At 44.0% G+C, this 21,405-nt stretch overlaps 1 protein-coding gene across 4 annotated transcripts in view; it reads right to left on the bottom strand.

Moving 5' to 3' along the window:
- clip2 (CAP-GLY domain containing linker protein 2) overlaps positions 1–21,405 on the bottom strand; it is a 168,079-nt gene that overhangs the window by 5,294 nt on the left and 141,380 nt on the right. For 2 of the 4 annotated variants that reach the window (XM_063031322.1, XM_063031325.1), the window contains 2 exons: positions 20,367–20,470; positions 16,226–16,334 (listed from right to left, as the gene is read on the bottom strand). In XM_063031322.1, the coding sequence (XP_062887392.1) occupies positions 16,226–16,334; positions 20,367–20,470 (213 nt within the window). The remainder of the gene's footprint in view (positions 1–16,225; positions 16,335–20,366; positions 20,471–21,405) is intronic. The other 2 variants (XM_063031323.1, XM_063031324.1) reach the window with 1 other exon arrangement.

Raw genomic sequence — 21,405 nt, 5'->3', positions numbered from 1 at the left:
GGAGGTTGCGTTGGGGAGTTTGTGACTACTGGAAGGGTGTGGGGTAGGCGGGTTGTCCTTGGTGTGGTGTGGAGAAGAAAGAATGCCCCAGTGTGAGTGGATGGTGAGGGCAAGGTTCCAGCCACCTGTCTTACCAAATAATGAAAGAAGAGGAGGCTGTTTGGCCTTTAGTGTCCATGCTAGCTCCCTGAGAAGAATCCCACTTTCCTTCTCCTTATTTACCCTGTAACTTATTTCCTCTTACAATCAATTAACTCCTCTTTCATTTCTTTTCGCCATTACCCCATACCAGGAGGTAGCTTACAGTCAATTAATCCACCCACGCATCGTTGAGAATTGGGAGGAATCTGGAGCACAGGAGGAAGGGAAATATTCACCTTTGTCTAGTTGTGCACATAACCCAGTGAAGCAAAGCATCGAGCAATGGAGATATGACAATATTGAGAAATGACAAGAGTCACACTCAGATCTGAGGTGTCAGTGAGGAGGGGTGGGGAAGTCCTGGTGTATGGAGGATGACATTCTTCTTTTGACGACTGCCCATGGAAAACAGGTAATCAGTGACTTCACTTCTCTCAGTTATTTTCCACTTACCAGAGGATATTTCAATAAACTGTATTGTAAGAAGAGGAGAGCCTAGAGTAGGGGCAAGTAGAGAAGAAAAGGTTTCAGGTGCCATTGGGGTCACAGGGGATACAGGGTCAAGAGAGAATGTCCCAGAGTGAGTGAAGGGTGGCAGGAAGTTTCTGTAGTCTCCGGTCCCATGTCGTCTCACTTCCTGAACCACAGAGCACAGACTGACTGGCCCTTTGCAATGAGGTTGAAAATTCCTTTTACATGGGCATGGACTGCTCCTGCCATCTTGTGGTAGCAAGCGGTACTGCAGGCACTCAGCCCACAGTGCGTTTTCACTGGAGTTCTGGAGACTGAAATCACCAAACTCCAGCCAGCCAATGTGCCTGGTGGTAAAGAGATGTTTGAAGAGGGATACCACATATAGAGGGATTAAATATTACTGCCTACATTGGTTTGCTCTTCCAGTATCTTTTCCCTGAAGAAGATCCAATGACAATTCAAGAATTGTCCTTCCACGTTATCTCCCCTACACATCTCTGGAACATCTCTGCAGCTCTGCAGCCCTGCAACGTTCCCATATCCCCAACTTTAACTGCTCCATACTGTGCTTTCAGCTGCCAAGGCTTGGGGACCCCGAAACCTTCTCCTGTCTCTCCGCTTCCTTCCTCACAGTAAAGCCACACTCTTTGACGACTTTCTTCCACTCAGTCTAGTATCAGAATCGGAACCGGGCTTACTGTCACTGACCAGTCGTGAAATTTACTTTGTGGCAGCAGCACAGTTCACGATGCTGTAATAAAAATAAATAAATTATGCAAAAGAGGAATTATTCATGAGTTCGTGGACTGTCCAGAAAATCTGATGGCAGAGTGAAAGAGACTGTTTCTAAAGTATTGACTGTGAGCCATCAGGCTCCTGTACCTCCTCCCTGATGGTTATAATGATATGACGATATGTCCTGGATAGAGAAGGTCTTTCATGATGGATCCCACCTTCCTGAGGCACATTTTGAAGATGCCCTCGGTGGTGGGGAGGCTTGTGCCTATAATAGAGCCGGCTAAGTCTACAACCCTTGGCAGCCCCTTTCAGTCCTGTGCATTGGAGCCTCCGTACCAGATGGAGATGCAACCCAGTCAGAATGCTCTCCACGGTACGTCCATACAAATTTGTGAGGGTCGTACCAAATCTGCTCCAACTCCTAATGAAGTATAGCCACTGTGATTCATTGTGATTGCTTTGCACACAGTGTCCTGTAGTGACCTACCATTTCAGTGCATCCTCCTGTGATTAAGCTGCAGTGATCAGCATGGTGACCCAGGGGCAATGCCTCCTTAAAGGCGTGGGTGTTAGATTGATCACCCACTTCTTGCAAACTCACACCTGGAGAATCCCTTCTCCTGCCCTACCTCCTCAGCCACGCCAGAGACTACTAAGCATCTGAGATGATTTCCAGGATGCTCCAAAGTCTTTCAGAATCAGATTCAGGTTGATTGTCACTAACGTAGACTCAGTGGTCACAGGAATGGAACCCGGTGTGGTCATTTGCTGCTGTAGTCCATCCATTTCAAGGTTCGATGTGTTATAAGCTCAGAGATGCTCCTTTGCACACCACTATTGTAATGCATGGTTATTTGAGTTACCACTGCTTTTCTACCAGCTTGAACCACTTTGGCCATTCCCCTCTGACTTCTCTCATTAACAAGGCACTGGATGTTATTTCTTGTTTTTCGCGACATCCTCTGTAAACTCTAGAAACTATTGTGCATGAAAATCCCAGTTGTTTCTGAGATACTCAAACCACCCTATCTGGCACCAACAAGCATTCCAGAGTCACTTTTTGAAGAATACATCTTCACGATGCTCTGAACACATCATCAGCGATATAACCTGGGGTCATCGGGTCTTTCAGCATCAGACTCCCTCACCCAGGCGACCCAGCCGTGGTTGATTAAGCCCCAACCAATGTTCAGGTGGCTTGTGCTGCAGGTCCCCATGGACTTGTTTTCCTCATCCAGAGCCATCTTGAGGCTTTCTCTGCTGCCTCGGTGATGTTGCTGATGTCTCTCTGCCTCCTCGTACCAGCGCTGCCCAATGCGCTGAGGGCTCTGTGAAGGGACTGCCCAGTGAAGCCCCAGAAGCCCACTTCAACGGGCATGTACTTTGCCTTCCATCCCAAAGTCACTTAGATCACATTTCTTCCCCATTCTGATGTCTGGTCTGAACAACAGCTGAAGCGCCTGACTATGCCTGTTTGTTTTTATGCTTTGAGTTGCCATATGATTGGCTGAGTAGATATTTGCATTAACAAGCAGATGTATAAAGTGGCCACTAAGTGGATGTCATGAAAATTGTTATTTTGAGTCAGCAGTATAGTGTAATACATAACAAAATTATTATAAGTTATAATAAGAAATACAGAAAAAAATAAGTAGCACAAAAATAGTGACAAGGTGTTCATGGGTTCGTAGATAGTTCAGAAGGGAGGGAGCTGTTTCTACAACGTTTAGTGTGTGTCTTCAGGCCCCTGTACCTCCTCCTGGGTGTTAGTAATGAGATGAGGGCCCATCTTGGATTGTGAGGGTCCTTAATGATGGATGCCACTTTCCTGAGGCATCGCCTTTTGAAAATGTCCTCGACGGTGGGGAGGCTAGTGTCCACAATGAAGCCAGCTGACTTTACAGCCCTCTGTGGTTTTTGCTGATCCCGAGCATGGACGCCTTTGTACCAGAAGGTGATGGAATCAGAATGCTCTCCATGGTACATCTGTAGAAATTTGCTGGAGCCTCTGGTGACATACCAAATCTCCTCAAGCTCTTAATGAAGTACAGCCACTGTCATGCCTTCTTCACAATTCCATCAAGATGCTGGGCCCAGGATAGATCTTCAGAAATGTTGATGCCCAGGAACTTGAAGCTGCTCTCCCTTTCCACCGGTCCCTCGATGAGGACTGGTGTGTTCTCTCCCAGCCTCTCCTTCCTGAAGTCCACAATCAGTCCCTAGAGTGACTGATGTTAAGCGCTACTCAGCCAGCTGATCTCCCTCACTCCTGTACGCCCATCATCACTGTCTGAGTGGCTGCCAGCAAGAGTAGTGTCACTGGATGCTGTTTGAACGGTGCCTAGCCACACAATCATGAAATCAGGCTAAGCATGCACCCTTGAGGTGCTCCTGTCTTGACTGTCATCGAGGAGGTGTTATTTCCAATCCGCACTGACTGCCATCTCCCGATTTAACAAGTGAAGAATCCAGTTGCAGACGGGTATACAAACTCAGCGTGTTGATTTGTACTGAGGGGATTCTGGTGTTGAATGCTGAGCTGTAATCAGTACCCAGCAGCTTAATGTAGGTGTCGCTGTTGTCCAGGTGATCCAAGGCCAAGTGGAGAGCCAGTGAGACTGCATCCACTCTAGACGTATTGCAGCGGGAGGCAAATTGCAGCGAGTCCAGGTCCTTGATTAGGCAGATGTTAATTCTAACCATGAAGGATCCAGTTCCACAAGGAGGTATTAAGGCCTATGTCTTGCAGCTCATTAATTAGTTTTGAGGGGATAATTGTATTGTTTTTTAACTCCAAAACTTTAAACTAATTGAAGGCAAAAACACGGAGCTGGGAATAACATATCTCAATCTCAAATAAACTCTTCACGGGCTTCCAGCCGGGTACAGGTATCGATTATAACTGATGTTTCAATGACAAACTCTGCTATCTTCATCAGGGATTTATGTTTATATCTTAGGACTCGTTTTTAATTTAAGCGAGATATACATGTCATAACGTATGCAATTCATATATTTTTACATATAACTTTAAGCTTAATCAAACAATATATTTATAATATTATTTAAATATTACTTAAATATTAAATATACAACACTCCTCCCTGCTTAGCTATAAACTCCAACTCAATATAGAATGCATTTCAACTATATACACAGTATACTATAGAATACAACTACTATGCAGAAATCTACAGCATCTAAATTTTAAATTGTCCCATTCAGGCCTAAAGATTTAATCACCTTGGAGGCTTTCTTACTCTTGTGGGATAACCTCTTTCCTGACAAGGAATATCACTCTGCTTTGCAGCTGAGACTCGTAGAAGTGAAATGATCTCAGATTCTGACAGCTCTGGCCACCCTTCTTCTCTAGCAGCTGACAACACTCCCTCAACTGATCAATTTGTTGTCTCCATCTGATATATGATGCAATCTCCACTGTGTAGGAGAGTGGTCCAGTTCTGTCCTTAATCTTTCCGAGTACCACTTTTGATCGCCTCTGTACACCCTCACCAGGACTGCGTGTCCAGGAGTGAAACACTGAGCCCCCTTGTTTAAGGAACCTTCAATTTGTTTTAGCTGTTCGTCCTGCATATTCATTCTGAGACTGGGTTTGAGGAGATCCAAGCATGAACAGAAAGGACGATCTGGTGAGATGTTGGTTGTGGAGTGTGCCACATTGCGATATGCAAGGAGGACATTGGGGAGCTTCTAATTCAGTGTCAGTGTGGTGTGTTCTGCTGACATTGCTTGCAGTGCATTCTTCAGACTTTGGATAAATTTTCCACCAAGCCATTTGTAGCTGGGTGTACGGTGCAGATCTAATATGTCTTATTCCATTCGTTTTCAGGAATAACTGACGTTGTTCCTCAACAGTCATTGACAAGAGGCTTCTCAGCACATCGACAGTGTGTAAGGTTTTAGTGGCGGCTATTGGTAACACTTCTGTCTACCTGGTAGCTGCATCCACTACTACCAAGAAATTTGTGCCCATGAATGGTCCAGCAAAATCCACATGAATCCTCTGCCAGGGCGATGCAGGTCATTCCCCAGGGATGGAGAGGCCCTGCTCTTGGCATCTTCTGGATGTGTTGGCATCTGAAACAGTGCACTACTGATCTATCCCAGGCCACCAGACAAAACGTCAAGCCAACGCTTTCATTTTGACCACACCCAGATGACTGGCATGTAGCCCCTCCAACACTTTAGCTCTCAGCTTGGATGTACAACAACTCTCAATCCCCACATAAGGAAACCTCTGTCAAGGGCAAGTTCATCGCAGCGTTAGTAAAAATGGGAATTGGGATTTCTGGAGCTCATTTCCTCCATTTGGGTTGCCAAGTAGACCTGAGACAGTGTGAGGTCATTTCTGGTTTCCCTTTGGATCATCTCTGTCATAATCGGGAGACTTTCTCAATTTGTGTCAAGAAGAGTATGTCAAGAGGGGTGACTTCTTTTGAAAATTCTTCAGATATTTCCTTTTCCAATGGTAAACTGGACTGTCCATCAGCTTTTCCATGATTAGTCAAGCTCTTGAATTTGATCTCGTAATTATGTCCTGCAGGAAACAGAGCCCATTTCTACATTCTGCTGTTAGTGGAACACCCTTCTGCAGATTCAAAATGGACTCTAGTGGGTGACGATCAGTACGATGATAAACTCTCTCCCATATAAGTACCAGTTGAAATATTTTGCACCCCGAACCAGATTCAAAGCCTCCCCGTGAATCTGTGCTCAACATTTCTCTGCAGTGCTGTGAACATGATGCAAAGGCTATATGACGTTCACTTCCATCACTCATAATGTGTGACACAACTAAACCTATGCGATAAGGTGAGGTGTCACAGGCAAGCTTTACTGGATGAGGTGGATCATAACGTGTCTGACGTCACCATTTCCTTTACCCTTGTGAAAGCCACCTCACTCTGCTTTGTGCATTTCCATTTATTCCTGGTCTCCAGTAATGAGTTCAATGGGTGGAGCACTGTGGTCAGGTTTGGCAGGGCCTGTTATAATCATTGACAAATCCTAAAAAAAGATCACAACCGTGACACCTCCTTTGGCTTTGGGGCATCTAACTCTGCTGGAAATTTCTCAGCGCACTTCTGCAATCCCTTCGACCACAGTAAGTGACGCTTGGTTTAAAGAATTCACACTTGCTTGCATCGTGCTCTGAGTCCATAATCTTTTAATTTTTTTTTAACACCTTGTGTTCCTTGTCATCCTTACCAGTACCAGTGATGTCATCCAGGTAACTCTGAGTGTCTGAACAGCCTTACTACACCCGTTCCATAGCTTTGGCAAAGTGCACTCGCAGATGCTACTCCAAAAATAAGCCTATTATAGTGATAAAGTCTTTATGGTGAAAAACACTTTGGAGACTTCTTCCATCTCCATCTGTAGCTACTTTGCTGAGGTCTTCTCCTCCCAAAAGGTTTGCAAAGATATCCTCTATTCTGGGCAGAAGGTGATGGTCTACTTTCAGTAATGGGTTAATGGTGACCTTAAAATCATGACAGGCTCAATCTTCTTGGCTACTGGGACAACTGGTATAGCCCATAAATCCACTCAACCTTCAAATGAATTCTTTCAGCCTCTCTGCAGTCCAGCACTGGCTACTTTTATCACAGAATGTATAAGGAACTGGACAGGCTTTGTAAAACCTGAGTGTGGTATTTTTATTTAACTCTATTTTACCCGTGATATGTTTTGAGTTTTCCAGTGCCATCCTTGAAAACTGCTGTGGCATAATCCAGTCGCTTTCTTAATTCATTTTCTGTTGACTCTATTACAGGGGGTGTGGCATACAAATGGTGGATGGATCTCCAATCAAGTTGTAATTGGCTCAGTCAATCATGACCCCAGTTTTTACCACATACAAGCCCAATGTGGTGTATTGGTTGTTGTATTTCACTGTTACCTATGTCAGTCCCACATGAGATATCTTTTCTCCAGTCCAAGTTCTTAGTTGGATATTAGCAGGTTTTGGTTCAGTGTCTTTGAAATGCTGTTCAAAATTATTTTGTGGAATGACTGAAACAGCCAAGCCAGTATCCAATTCCATTTTCATTAATTTTCTGTTCACTTCCGGTATAACCATATTGCTTGTTTTCACATGGTAAATCTCAAGGCTACACAGTCCTGATATTACCAGATCTTTCATCAATAGCATGCAGATTACTGCTCTTTGTGAAAGTGCAATTTGACTTTTTATCTTTCACTCTTCCCTGTGCAGTCCATTTATTTCTGTCCACCCAGCATGCCCTTCGTATATGTCCTAATTTCACCTTTACACCTGCATTGGTCTGGTGCATGTGAGCCCTCGCCACGAAGGCAACACAATTTGTTCAGCCAGGCAGGTCACTGTTTAGACATTGCAATTTTGGTCACGCTCACTTTCATTCCTGTCTGCAACTCAGTTCCATCTCCGTCTGCTGTTTCCATTGATACAGCAATTTCAACCGCTCTTTTAAATGTAAATTGTGCTTCAGTTAGGAGCCATTTTTGAATGCTTTCTTGTAAGATTCTACAGAACAATCTCTCAGTGCATCATTAAGCCCATCACTGAACTGACAATGCTTGGACGATCTCTTCAATTCAGCCATGCATAGTCATGTGGAGTTCCTTTCATTTTGATTACGCTTATGGAATCTAAAGTGTTCTACAATCCACAATAGTTTTGGTTCTAAATGTTCCTACCTTACTTTCATGATATCAGTAAAGCTCACTTCAGCTGGTTTGGTTGGAGCAGTAAACTTCTAAGCAAATTGCATGCTTTTCCATCCAATACACACTCAGCAAACTTGCCACTCACTTCTCATTGGCTGTTTCATTTACTTCAAAATACTGCTCGTTCGCTCATTCCGTACAATATCCAGTTATCTTTTGTGTAATCAAATGCACCAATCTTTCTGATGTCAGCCATTTCTGCTCTCCTTTTATGATTATTACACTCACCGTTTATGATCCTGTGAATTTATCTACCCTCTTTATTTTTAACTCGACCATGTCTGTCCCTTCAAAAGAAGTACATGCTTTGTTACTCAGCTGTTTCTTGTTGTGCTTATTTAAACGCGAACGTTTTGTTATGTTTAAACAGATAGGTAGTCATCTCAGGTTCGTTTTAGAAGTACCTTGCCACCACCGTTGTTTTGTAACTCCAAAACATTAAACTAATTGGAAGCAAAAACACAGATCCAAGAATAACTTATCTTAGTTTCAATAGACAATAGACAATAGGTGCAGGAGTAGGCCATTTGGCCCTTCAAGCCAGCACCACCATTCACTGTGATCATAGCTGATCATCCACAATCAGTACCCTCTTCCTGCCTTCTCCCCATATCCCTTGACTCCACTATCTTTAAGAGCTCTATCTAACTCTTTCTTGAAAGCATCCAGAGAATTGGCCTCCACTGCCTTCTGAGGCAGAGCATTCTACAGATCCACAACTCTCTGGGTGAAAAAGTTTTTCCTCAACTTCGTTCTAAATGGCCTACCCCTTATTCTTAAACTGTGGCCTCTGGTTCTGGACTCACCCAACATCGGGAACATGCTTCCTGCCTCTAGCGTGTCCAATCCTTTAATAATTTTATATGTTTTAATCAGATCCCCTCTCAGCCTTCTAAATTCCAGTGCATACAAGCCCAGTCGCTCCAATCTTTCAACATATGACAGTCCCGCCATCCCAGGAATTAACCTTGTTTGTACTTTAATTGAGGTACCGTCATGACATACAATTCACAGATTTTTACATGTAACCCATAATGAATTATTTAAATGAACAAGACTGCTTAATCAAACAACATGTTTACAATATTACTCAAATATTACTGAAATATTAAATACACAATGGTAGTATTGAACACAAACTGTAGTCAATGGAGAGCATCCTGATGTATGCATCTTTGCTGTTCAGATGTTCCAGGGTTGAGTGAAAAGCCAATGAAATGGCTTCTGCTGTGGACCTGTTGTGCTGGTGGGCAAATTGGAGCAGATCCAAGTCACTTCTCAGGCAAGAGTTGGTATGTTTCATCACCACCATCTCGAAGTACTCCATCACAATGGATGTAAGTGCTACTGGATGATACCCATTGAGTCAGGTTACCACATTGTTCTTGGGCACCGGTATAATTGAAGCCTGGTTGAAGCAGGTGGGTACCTCAGACTGCCGGAGAGAGAGGTTAAAGATCTCAGTGAGCACCCCAGCAGCTGATCAGCACAGGTCTTTAGTACTTGGCCAGGTGCCCTGTCTGGGCCAGAGGCTTTCCATGGGTTCAGCCTCCGAAGGATGCTCTCCCAATGGCCTCAGAGACGGAAATCACAGAATCACTGGGGGCTGTGAGGGTTCATGAAGATGCCTCCATGTTTTGATGGTCAAAGCGAGCGTAAAAGACATTGAGCTCATCTGGGAGTGAAACCTTGTTGTCACTTACGTTGCTTGTTTCCACTTTGTAGGAGGTGATAACATTCGAGCCCTGCCACAGCTGTCGAGCGTTGGTCCTGGTCTGGAATTCTGGAGCTTGCACCTGGACATTTTGTATTTGACTTGGTCGCCAGACCTGAATGTCACTGATCTCCCACAGCAGATTTCCAATCTCATGGTCCGTCCAGGCCTTCTGTTGGGGAAGACACTGAATGATTTTGTGAGGACACACTTGTCTATGGCTGTTTTTGTAAAGTCCATCACAGACTGGTGTATTCGTTCAGATCCTCTGATGAGTTCCTGAACACAGCCCAGTCTACTGACTGGAAGCAATCCCGTGGGCTCTCCTCTGCCTCCCGTGGCCATGTCTTGGTTGTCCTAATGCCAGCAGCCTTGCTCTTGAGCCTTTGTCTGTATACAGGTCGAGGAGGACAGACAAGGGATCAGATCTCCCGAAGGCATGCAAGGGTAGGCATTCCTAATCTTGATATAGCAGTCTTTGAATGTGTTGGGACCCTGGTGATAGGTTGATGATAACTGAGCACAGATTTCATCAGATAAGTCTGACTGAAGTCCCCAACAATGATTTGAACGGTGTCGGTGTAGGCTGATTCCTGTTTATTGTTGGTGGCACGGAGTACCTCAAGTGCCTACTTGATATTGGCCTTTGGTGGTATGTAAACTTTGGTCAGGATCACGGAGGAGAACTCTCTTGGTGAGTAGAGTCTACATTCAATCATTAGGTGTTCCAGGGCGGGGGAACAAGAGTGCAACAAGACTGCTGCGTCAAAGCACCACAAGGAGTTTATCATGAAACACAGACACCGCCCTCTTGCCTTCTCAGAATCAGCAGTCCGGTCCATCCTGTGTATCGAGAACGTCAAAGACAAATAAAAGACATGACTGCCTTGGCTATGACATCATCAGGCATTGCGTCAGCACTTTTCATGGGGGGGGGGGTGGGGACTGCACATTTGACTTAAAAAAAAAACACATTTGACCAGAGGGCACGGTCGCAGATTAGAAGGACATCCTTTTAGAACAGAGATGAGAAGGAATTAACCAGAGGGTGGTGAATCTGTGGAATTCATTGGCACAGATGTCTCTGGAGGCCAAATCACTGGGTATATTTAAAGCGGAGGTTGATAGTTTCTTGATTAGTAAGGGTGTCAAAGGTTACGGGGAGGAAGTAGGAGAATGGAATTGAGAGGGTTAATAAATCAGCCATGAGGGAATGGTGAAGCAGACTCGATGGGCCGAATGGCCTAATTCTGCTCCGACAGAATGTCTTATTATCTATCTTCCATTAGGAAGAAGGGCCTGTAATGTGCTGTAGATTTCCACGTTCTGCATTCTATTACGTCTGACAAATATGGACTCTCCAATGTTAGTGTAAGTTTTTTTGGGTAGATGATTCATTTACACTTAAATGACTTTGGCCACCAGGCTTCTATTTGACAAAGTACTGTGGATTGAGTTCACAACAATGCGCTTCCTAAAAAGGTGTGAATACCAGATGCTCTTGGTGCCGTAGTTTGACCAGATGCTGTAGTTTCGAAGACAGTGTTATCTATACTTTATAAATATTAATTGTCTTCTATGTTAGCACGTAAAATGCCAAATAAATGTATTGTGGATTTAACTTGCATTCCCAGAGGCTGTGGATACCAACCCAGACATGTTGGCATAGGAAGGAAAGGATGAAGTTAGGAGGTGTGATGTTTGTATGTAGCTTCAAACGGAAGCATTGTCTATAACTTTTTAAGTAGCGATTGCCTTTGTGTTTAGCATATAAATATGGAGCCCACATTGGGCTAGCAGACCTTTCTACCGAAAGCGTCGCCATCCGTAAGATGCCTGCTGAACCTTGTTGTGTCGAGTAAAGAAGCTGCTTTGTATCTACCAGTGATTGTGTCTCTCCGGTAATTTCATCCACGCTACAACATCCAACATGCAACATTAGTCAGGAACTGTGAAGGAAAATATCCTAAAAGACTATAAATTCACGTAATAGAAACATAGAAACATAGAAAATAGGTGCAGGAGTAGGCCATTCGGCCCTTCGAGCCTGCACCGCCATTTATTATGATCATGGCTGATCATCCAACTCAGAACCCCACCCCAGCCTTCCCTCCATACCCCCTGACCCCTGTAGCCACAAGGGCCATATCTAACTCCCTCTTAAACATAGCCAATGAACTGGCCTCAACAGTTTCCTGTGGCAGAGAATTCCACAGATTCACCACTCTCTGTGTGAAGAAGTTTTTCCTAATCTCGGTCCTAAAAGGCTTCCCCTCTATCCTCAAACTGTGACCCCTCGTTCTGGACTTCCCCAACATCGGGAACAATCTTCCTGCATCTAGCCTGTCCAATCCCTTTAGGATCTTATACGTTTCAATCAGATCCCCCCTCAATCTTCTAAATTCCAACGAGTACAAGCCCAGCTCATCCAGTCTTTCTTCATATGAAAGTCCTGCCATCCCAGGAATCAATCTGGTGAACCTTCTTTGTACTCCCTCTATGGCAAAGATGTCTTTCCTCAGATTAGGGGACCAAAACTGCACACAATACTCCAGGTGTGGTCTCACCAAGGCCTTGTACAACTGCAGTAGTACCTCCCTGCTCCTCTACTCGAATCCTCTCGCTATAAATGCCAGCATACCATTCGCCTTTTTCACCGCCTGCTGTACCTGCATGCCCACTTTCAATGACTGATGTATAATGACACCCAGGTCTCGTTGCATCTCCCCTTTTCCTAATCGGCCACCATTCAGATAATAATCTGTTTTCCTATTTTTGCCACCAAAGTGGATAACTTCACATTTATCCACATTAAATTGCATCTGCCATGAGTTTGCCCACTCACCCAACCTATCCAAGTCACTCTGCATCCTCTTAGCATCCTCCTCACTGCTAACACTGCCACCCAGCTTCGTGTCATTCGCAAACTTGGAGATGCTGCATTTAATTCCCTCATCCAAGTCATTAATATATATTGTAAACAACTGGGGTCCCAGCACTGAGCCTTGTGGTACCCCACTGGTCACCGCCTGCCATTCTGAAAAGGTCCCGTTTATTCCCACTCTTTGCTTCCTGTCTGCTAACCAATTCTCCACCCACACCAATACCTTACCCCCAATACCGTGTGCTTTAAGTTTGCACACTAATCTCCTGTGTGGGACCTTGTCAAAAGCCTTTTGAAAATCCAAATATACCACATCCACTGGTTCTCCCCTATCCACTCTACTAGTTACATCCTCAAAAAATTCTATGAGATTCGTCAGACATGATTTTCCTTTCACAAATCCATGCTGACTTTGTCCGATCATTTCACCGCTTTCCAAATGTGCTGTTATCACATCCTTGATAACTGACTCCAGCAGTTTCCCCACCACCGACGTTAGGCTAACCGGTCTATAATTCCCCGGTTTCTCTCTCCCTCCTTTTTTAAAAAGTGGGGTTACATTAGCCACCCTCCAATCCTCAGGAACTAGTCCAGAATCTAACGAGTTTTGAAAAATTATCACTAATGCATCCACTATTTCTTGGGCTACTTCCTTAAGCACTCTTGGATGCAGACCATCTGGCCCTGGGGATTTATCTGCCTTCAATCCCTTCAATTTACCTAACACCACTTCCCTACTAACATGTATTTCACTCAGTTCCTCCATCTCACTGGACCCTCTGTCCCTTACTATTTCTGGAAGATTATTTATGTCCTCCTTAGTGAAGACAGAACCAAAGTAATTATTCAATTGGTCTGCCATGTCCTTGCTCCCCATAATCAATTCACCTGTTTCTGTCTGCAGGGGACCTACATTTGTCTTTACCAGTCTTTTCCTTTTTACATATCTATAAAAGCTTTTACAGTCCGTTTTTATGTTCCCCGCCAGTTTTCTCTCATAATCTTTTTTCCCCTTCCTAATTAAGCCCTTTGTCCTCCTCTGCTGAACTCTGAATTTCTCCCAGTCCTCAGGTGAGCCACTTTCTCTGGCTAATTTGTATGCTACTTCCTTGGAATTGATACTATCCCTAATTTCTCCTGTCAGCCACGGGTGCACTACCTTCCTTGATTTATTCTTTTGCCAAACTGGGATGAACAATTGTTGTAGTTCATCCATGCAACCTTTAAATGCTTGCCATTGCATATCCACCGTCAATCCTTTAAGTGTCATTTGCCAGTCTATCTTAGCTAACTCACGTCTCATACCTTCAAAGTTACCCCTCTTTAAGTTCAGAACCTTTGTTTCTGAATTAACTATGTCACTCTCCATACTAATGAAGAATTCCACCATATTATGGTCACTCTTACCCAAGGGGCCTCTCACGACAAGATCGCTAATTAACCCTTGCTCATTGCTCAAAACCCAGTCCAGAATAGCCTGCTCTCTAGTTGGTTCCTCGACATGTTGGTTCAAAAAACCATCCCGCATACATTCCAAGAAATCCTCTTCCTCAGCACCTTTACCAATTTGGTTCACCCAGTCTACATGTAGATTGAAGTCACCCATTATAACTGCTGTTCCTTTATTGCACACATTTCTAATTTCCTGTTTAATACCATCACCGAGCTCACTACTACTGTTAGGTGGCCTGTACACAACTCCCACCAGCGTCTTCTGCCCCTTAGTGTTACGCAGCTCTACCCATATCGATTCCACATCTTCCCGGCTTATGTCCTTCCTTTCTATTGCGTTAATCTCTTCTTTAACCAGCAACGCCACCCCACCTCCCCTTCCTTCATGTCTATCCCTCCTGAATATTGAATATCCCTGAACGTTGAGCTCCCATCCCTGGTCACCCTGGAGCCATGTCTCTGTGATCCCAACTATATCATAATCATTAATAACAATCTGCACTTTCAATTCATCCACCTTATTACGAATGCTCCTTGCATTGACACATAAAGCCTTCAGGCGCTCTTTTACAACTCTCTTAGCCCTTATACAATTATGTTGAAAAGTGGCCCTTTTTAATGCTTGCCCTGGATTTGTCGGCCTGCCACTTTTACTTTTCTCCTTTGTACTTTTTGCTTCTACGCTCACTTTACACCCCTCTGTCTCTCTGCACTGGTTCCCATCCCTCTGTTGTGAACTAACCTCCTCACGCCTAGCCTCTTTAATTTGATTCCCACCCCCCAACCATTCTAGTTTAAAGTCACCTCAGTAGCCCCCGCTAATCTCTCTGCCAGGATATTGGTCCCCCTAGGATTCAAGTGTAACCCGTCCTTTTTGTACAGGTCACGCCTGCGCCAAAAGAGGTCCCAATGATCCAAAAACTTGAATCCCTGCCCCCAGGATGTTCAGGATGAATTTACGATGGCTCACAAAGCTGCCGTTGAAAATTCAAATTTGCAATCAAAAATTGCACAATCTTAGGTATAATAATTGGAGGCATTACTCCACCACCTGTAACCATGTGAGATTTTCATCATCGTAACTCACAAGGCACTAAAGCAGATGTATTGAAATCCTGTACGCAAGCATCAGATATTTGGGGGAATGTTAAACGATTACTCTTGGAAACCAATATGCGAGAGCATTAGACGGGTGACCCGGCTGCAAAGGAGTTTGCTTCAAATTTACTCAAGTTAGGAAACGGGGAAATTAAGCTCAATGGCTCAACAGATTGCAGTGGAAAAGTTAATAATAATCATAAAATAATCTTCTTTATAGAGCACTTTTCATACAGATGATGTAGATCAGTGTGCTTTACAATGGGATAAAAGTACAAACACGAAAATAAAATTAAAATATAAAAATGAACATGACAATAAAAGACAAAAAGACGTTAATTACAAGCAAGGCTAAATGAACAGTTTATAGTTATAGTCAACTGTGTCTGCATCCCTCATGGTTTTAGGTATCAAATTCCACAGTTTAGGAACGTAGTTCAAAAGAGATGACCTGCCAAAAGATCTTTTGATATCAAATGTCTTTTGAGGGAGATGTTTTAAATTCAAGAGACTGGCAGAAGAAGACCCGAGAGCTCGGGCAGGATTATAAAACAAAAACGACCCTGTGATGTACTCTGGTTCCAGTCCACTAAGAGCTTTGAAAACAAGTAAAAGAACTTCAAAATCAATTCTAAAAGATACAGGAAGCTAATGCAGAGAATCTAGTATGGGAATGTTATGTTCCCTCACTCCAGTTTTGGTTAAAAGTCTAGTTCTAAGTAAGTTGAAGTTTGTTAATAAATTGCTTTGTAAGGTCAGTAAAAAGCACATTACAGTAATCTAGTCTATTTGATAAAAAGGCATGAACTTGGCTGAAATGTTATATTATTCCATGCACAGAATGTCTATAAAGTAAACTAGTGATACTGTTACTCAATTTTACCAACAACTGTTACAAGTTCTTTTACTACCCTGGTAAAGTAGCCTTGATTTTTTACTCTTTTCTCCATTTTTTTTTAGCCAGAACAAGACAATTTGTGCGGCAAATCCCTGACCTTTTCTGTAGTTTCATTCCGATCGGCTGACGGGGATTGTCTGCCAGGAGAATCTCCGGACACTTTCATTTGGAGCGATTCAGGGGAAGCACAAACACTCATCTCTTCTCTATATGGAGAGACATAGAAAAAACACTTCAATAATTCACTCTAAATACAATGTCCTTTGGTTTAAATCTTTCTACATCTTTGACATATGGAACCAGGAGGGTAGGTGCTCTTACAACTACTTTAATAAGGAAGTTTCTGGGCTATTTTATAAATACCACGTAGAGCTATTATCAGTGCAACACACACAGAATTCTGGAGGGATTCAGTACGTCAGGCAGCATCTATGGAAATGAGTAAGCATTTGGGCTGAGACCCTTCATCAGGACTGGAATGGAAGGGGGAAGAAGCCAGAATAAGAAAATGGGGGGAGGGGTAAGGTGTACAAGCTGGAAGGGGATAGGTGAAGCCAGGTGAGGGGGGAAGGGAAGATGAAGAAAGGAACTGGGATAGTATGGTTGAAAAGTTACAGGGCTGAAGAAGGAGAAATCCGATAGGAGAGGAGAGTGGACCTTGGGAGAAAGGAAAAGAGGAGGGCACCAGGGGGAGGTGATAGGCAGATGAGGAGAGGTAAGAGGGAAGCCAGAGTGGGGAATGGAATAAGAGGAAAGGAGAGGGGGAGAAATTACTGTAAGTTAGAGAAATCAATGTTCATATCATCAAGTTGGAGGCTATTCAGGTGGAATATGAAGTGCTATTTCTCCAGCCTGAGAGTGGTCCCGTTTTATCAGTAGGATAAGCCATGGACTGACAAGTCAGAATGGAAATGGGGATTGGAATTAAAATGGTGGGCCACCAGAATATCCTGCTTGTTAATGATGGAGTCAACATGCTCGACAAAGTGGTCTCCCAATTTACATCGGGTCACATCAGGAGCACAGGACACAGTAGACAACCTCAACAGACCTGCAGGCGAAGTGTTGTCCCACCTGGAAGGATTATTTGGGACCCTGAATGGAGGTGTGGGAGGGGATGAACGGACAGTTGTAGCACTTCTGCTTACTATTGTCTACTGTCTTTGGTACAGTGAAACTTTATCAGAGAGGTAGATGAGGGCAGGGACAACACACCTCTACCAGGAATTGGGATAATGGGTTTTTCAAGTAGTGAGCAATTACAGGAACAAAGGCTCCGCTGAATGGTCTTTGAACTGAAACATTAACTGTGTCCCTCTTTCCACTGATGCTGCCTGACCTGCTGAACTTAAACCTTTCTGCTTTTATTTCGGTATCTGCCTATTTTTACTTTTCAGTTACAGGAACTAGAAGTCAGAAGTTCTGGGCAGTAATCCACTTGATCTGAGGCTAATTACGGAACTTCATCCTAAGGGCGAAAAACCAATTTTCTTTTGGGAGACTTGGCTTCTATTTCAGATTCTAACAAGGAAAAGAGACTGAAATATCAATCAAAGTGATTAGAGTTGAAACACACTCAATATTACTTTTATAGAACATACAACAGCAGAGGAAAGGCTCTTCGTTCCATATCATGCAGAACTAATTACACTAAAGACAACTATCTCCTTATCCCCGCACGTGGACCATATACCTCTAGTCATGCATATTAAATGCCTCTATTGTAATCTGCCTCCACCATTATCCCTGCTACATCATTTCCGGCACCCACCATTCTCTACGCGAAAGAAAGCTGCCCTGGAAATCTCCTCTGAACTCTCCCATCTCATCTTGCTTGTATAGCGACTGGGCTTGTATACACTGGAATTTAGAAGGATGAGAGGGGATCTGATTGAAACATGTAAGATTATTAAGGGATTGAACACGCTGGAGGCAGGAAGCATGTTCCCGCTGATGGGTGAGTCCAGAACCAGAGGCCACAGTTTAAGAATAAGGGGTAGGCCATTTAGAACGGAGTTGAGGAAAAACTTTTTCACCCAGAGAGTGGTGGATATGTGGAATGCTGTGCCCCAGAAGGCAGTGGAGGCCAAGTCTCTGGATGTTTTCAAGAAAGAGATGGATAGAGCTCTTAAAGATAGCGGAGTCAAGGGATATGGGGATAAGGCAGGAACTGGATACTGATTGTGGATGATCAGCCATGATCACAGTGAATGGCGGTGCTGGCTCGAAGGGCCGAATGGCCTATTCCTGCACCTATTGCCTATTGTCTATTATCTTAAATGCATGCCCTCTAACATCAAAACATATATTTATTTATTAATCTATTTATTTATTTACTTGTTGACTGGTTGACTGAGATACAGCACAGAATAGGGTCCTTCTGGTCCTTCGATATGCACTGCCTGGCAATTCCCCTGATTTAACCCTAGTCTAATCACGGGGCACTTTACAATGACCGATTAACCTTCCAATTGGTACGACTTTGGACTGTGGGAGGAAACCGGAGCACCCGGAGCAAGCCACGCGGTCATGGGGAGAACGTGAGAACTCCTTACAGGCCGCGATGGGAAATGAACCCAGGTTCCTGGGTACCGTAAGGCGTTGTGCTAACCACTATGCTACCGTGCCACCCTTAATCTGGGGGAAAAGATACCGGCTGCCCGCTCTACCTCGGCATCTCATAATTTTGTAATTCTATCAGGTGTCCCTTTAGCGTCCACCGCTCTGGAGAAACCACCCAAGTTTGTCCAACTTCTCCTTACTGCACCTGCTTTTAATCCAGGAAGTATCCTGGCAAAACTCTTCTGCAGCTTCCCATAATGGGGTGGCCAATACTCTAGACCAGGGGTGGCCAATCTTTTACATTCCATGCGTCAATTCTTTCACGCACGAGTTCAGATGCGCCATGCAACTCTTGTACCCCCATTCAATTCTTGTAAAAATATGTTACTATAGAACTCGTGCGTGAAATATTCGCATCTGAGCTCGTGCGTGAAAAAATTGTCACCTGGAACATAACAGGTTGGCCACCCCTGCTCTAGGTGCAGCCTAACTAGAGTTTTATAAAGCTACAATATATTTTCCTGACTCCTGAACTTGATGCCTCAACTAATAGAGGCAAGCATGCCCACTTCACTATCTATTGACTTTGTTTCCAAACCAAACGACGCTCTTAACAGGTCAATGGCTCTGAGAGTTCCAGATAATATTTGAGGGGAGGAGAAGATGGCAGCGTGCGCGACCGCTCCAAAATGATATCGTATTTGTGAAGTAGGATGCCGTGCACAATCCTGATTTGATGGAGACAGCCATGAGAAGCACGGAGGAACATCTGGAGAAACTTCTGAAATGCCCGCTTCGCTGCCGCTGCTACTGTGCGATCGAGAATCTCCGGAGGGGAAGGCCCAAAATCCCTGGCTTTGCCTGTTGCTGGCGGCCAGGGCTGGGGTCGAAGCGCTCGGCAGAGATGGTGCTCGGTGCTCAGTGTCGGAGAGCCGGTCGGAGGCTCGAAGTTTTCTGATGGACTCGGAGTCGGACTGTGGTCGGGTGCTTCCAGGATGCTGCATCGGCAAGTTTGCGGCGCTGGAAGCTCATGGCAGGAAGAGTTTTCTTCCTTCTACCATCTGCGTGAGATGATGGGACTTTCGAGAGACTGAGACTTTTTTTTACTGTGCCCATGGTCTGTTCTTCTATCAAATTACGCTATTGCTCACACTGCTGAAACTATATGTTATAATTATGTGGTTTTTGTCAGTTTTTTTTGGTCTCGGTTTGTCTTGTGTTTCTGTGATATCATTCTGGAGGAACAAATTGTATCATTTCTTAATGCATGCATTACTAAATGACAATAAAAGAGGACTGCGTGTCCTCATAATCTAATCTAATAATATTTTCAGTTTTGGGAGGGTATTGACTCTCCCCGATCTCTCAGGCTTAGGCTTAACCTATGGAGTCAGGGAGGTGGTGGTGGAGAGGGACAAAAGTTTAAACTCCTTCTGTCCTATTGAAATTGGTCAACTGATGCCCATAGAGGGAGCTTAGCATTGCTAACCCTTCTGCTCCATTGGTTTGCCTTGAGCAGAGGTTGGCAGCACAGTGGGATGAGGCAGTCCCGCCAGAGCTGTGCCCACAGCCCGCATGACAGGGTGCAGTGCCCTGCCTCTGACCAGGAGTAAATACTCGGCTCCTGCATCACTGCTGGAACTACCGAAAAGGATCTGAGTGCTAGAGGTTCGCACATTTCCTTGAAGAGCTTCTCTATCCTTCTGTTCTCTGTCACCAGTAGCTGTTTCGCTCGGCTGGAGTCGTGCTGGCGCTGGGGTGAGCGTGCCCTGGAGTATTCCTAAGGAAAAAGACAGAAAATTGGGAGATACGGTCACTGGGCTTTGAAAGTCATGCAAAAGCACAAAACTGCAGATACAAAAAGAAAAATAGTGTGGATAGAGGAGAACACATTAAAACAGATATGCAAACTCTTAATGGATCAGGCAGCATCTATGGAGGAAGAAGTGGAGTTGATGTTTCAGACTAATGACCTGTTTAGAACTGGGAAAAATTGGAATTGATTCTTTCAAGGCATTGAGATAGCGCAGGGAAGATGCAGAGAGGGCAGTAAGGAAGGTCTGGGAGAGGATGTACTGAAGAGAGGTTGAACGCAAGATGAAAAAGGCTGGTTAACCTCCAGGAAATGAAGGTTGTGACGACATCCATTGTTAAGGCATGCCTTCTTCATATTATTACCATTGGGCCTGAAGACCCATACCTAATATTTTAAGAACATCTCCTTTCCCTCCATCATCAGATTTCTGAATGGTCCATGAACCTAACCTTGTTATTCATCTTTTATATTAACGACTTATTTTTGTAACTTGAAATAAATTTTATGTTGCTGCAACATGACAAGTTTCATGACATCGTTCAGTGATAATAAGCCTGGTTTGGGTAAGGAAGACAGCACAGTGACAGTCTCTTCAGAGCATCATATCCGTGCTGTACCTATTTATACTAACCATTTACCAGGACTTATTTAAGTTTTTCAGGAAACTTTACCCTTTTTGACCCAACTTATAAACAACAACTCTAAAGGCCCTTAGAGATGCTGCCACACACAAGATATGGAAAAATAAGGCACAGAAACTAGCCCTTTGGTCCATAATGTCAGTATCGAACATGATATTAATTCAGCTAATCCCATCCCTCCATCTCCTGCCTGACTAAATATGTCTGTCTATATACCCCTCAAATGTGTCTGTCTATATACCCCTTAAATGTTGCGAT

Source organism: Mobula hypostoma, chromosome 23, assembly GCF_963921235.1.
Source record: "Mobula hypostoma chromosome 23, sMobHyp1.1, whole genome shotgun sequence".
NCBI lineage: Eukaryota > Metazoa > Chordata > Chondrichthyes > Myliobatiformes > Myliobatidae > Mobula > Mobula hypostoma.
Note: the sequence above shows the minus strand (reverse complement) of the source record. Positions and strands in the feature narration are given on the sequence as shown.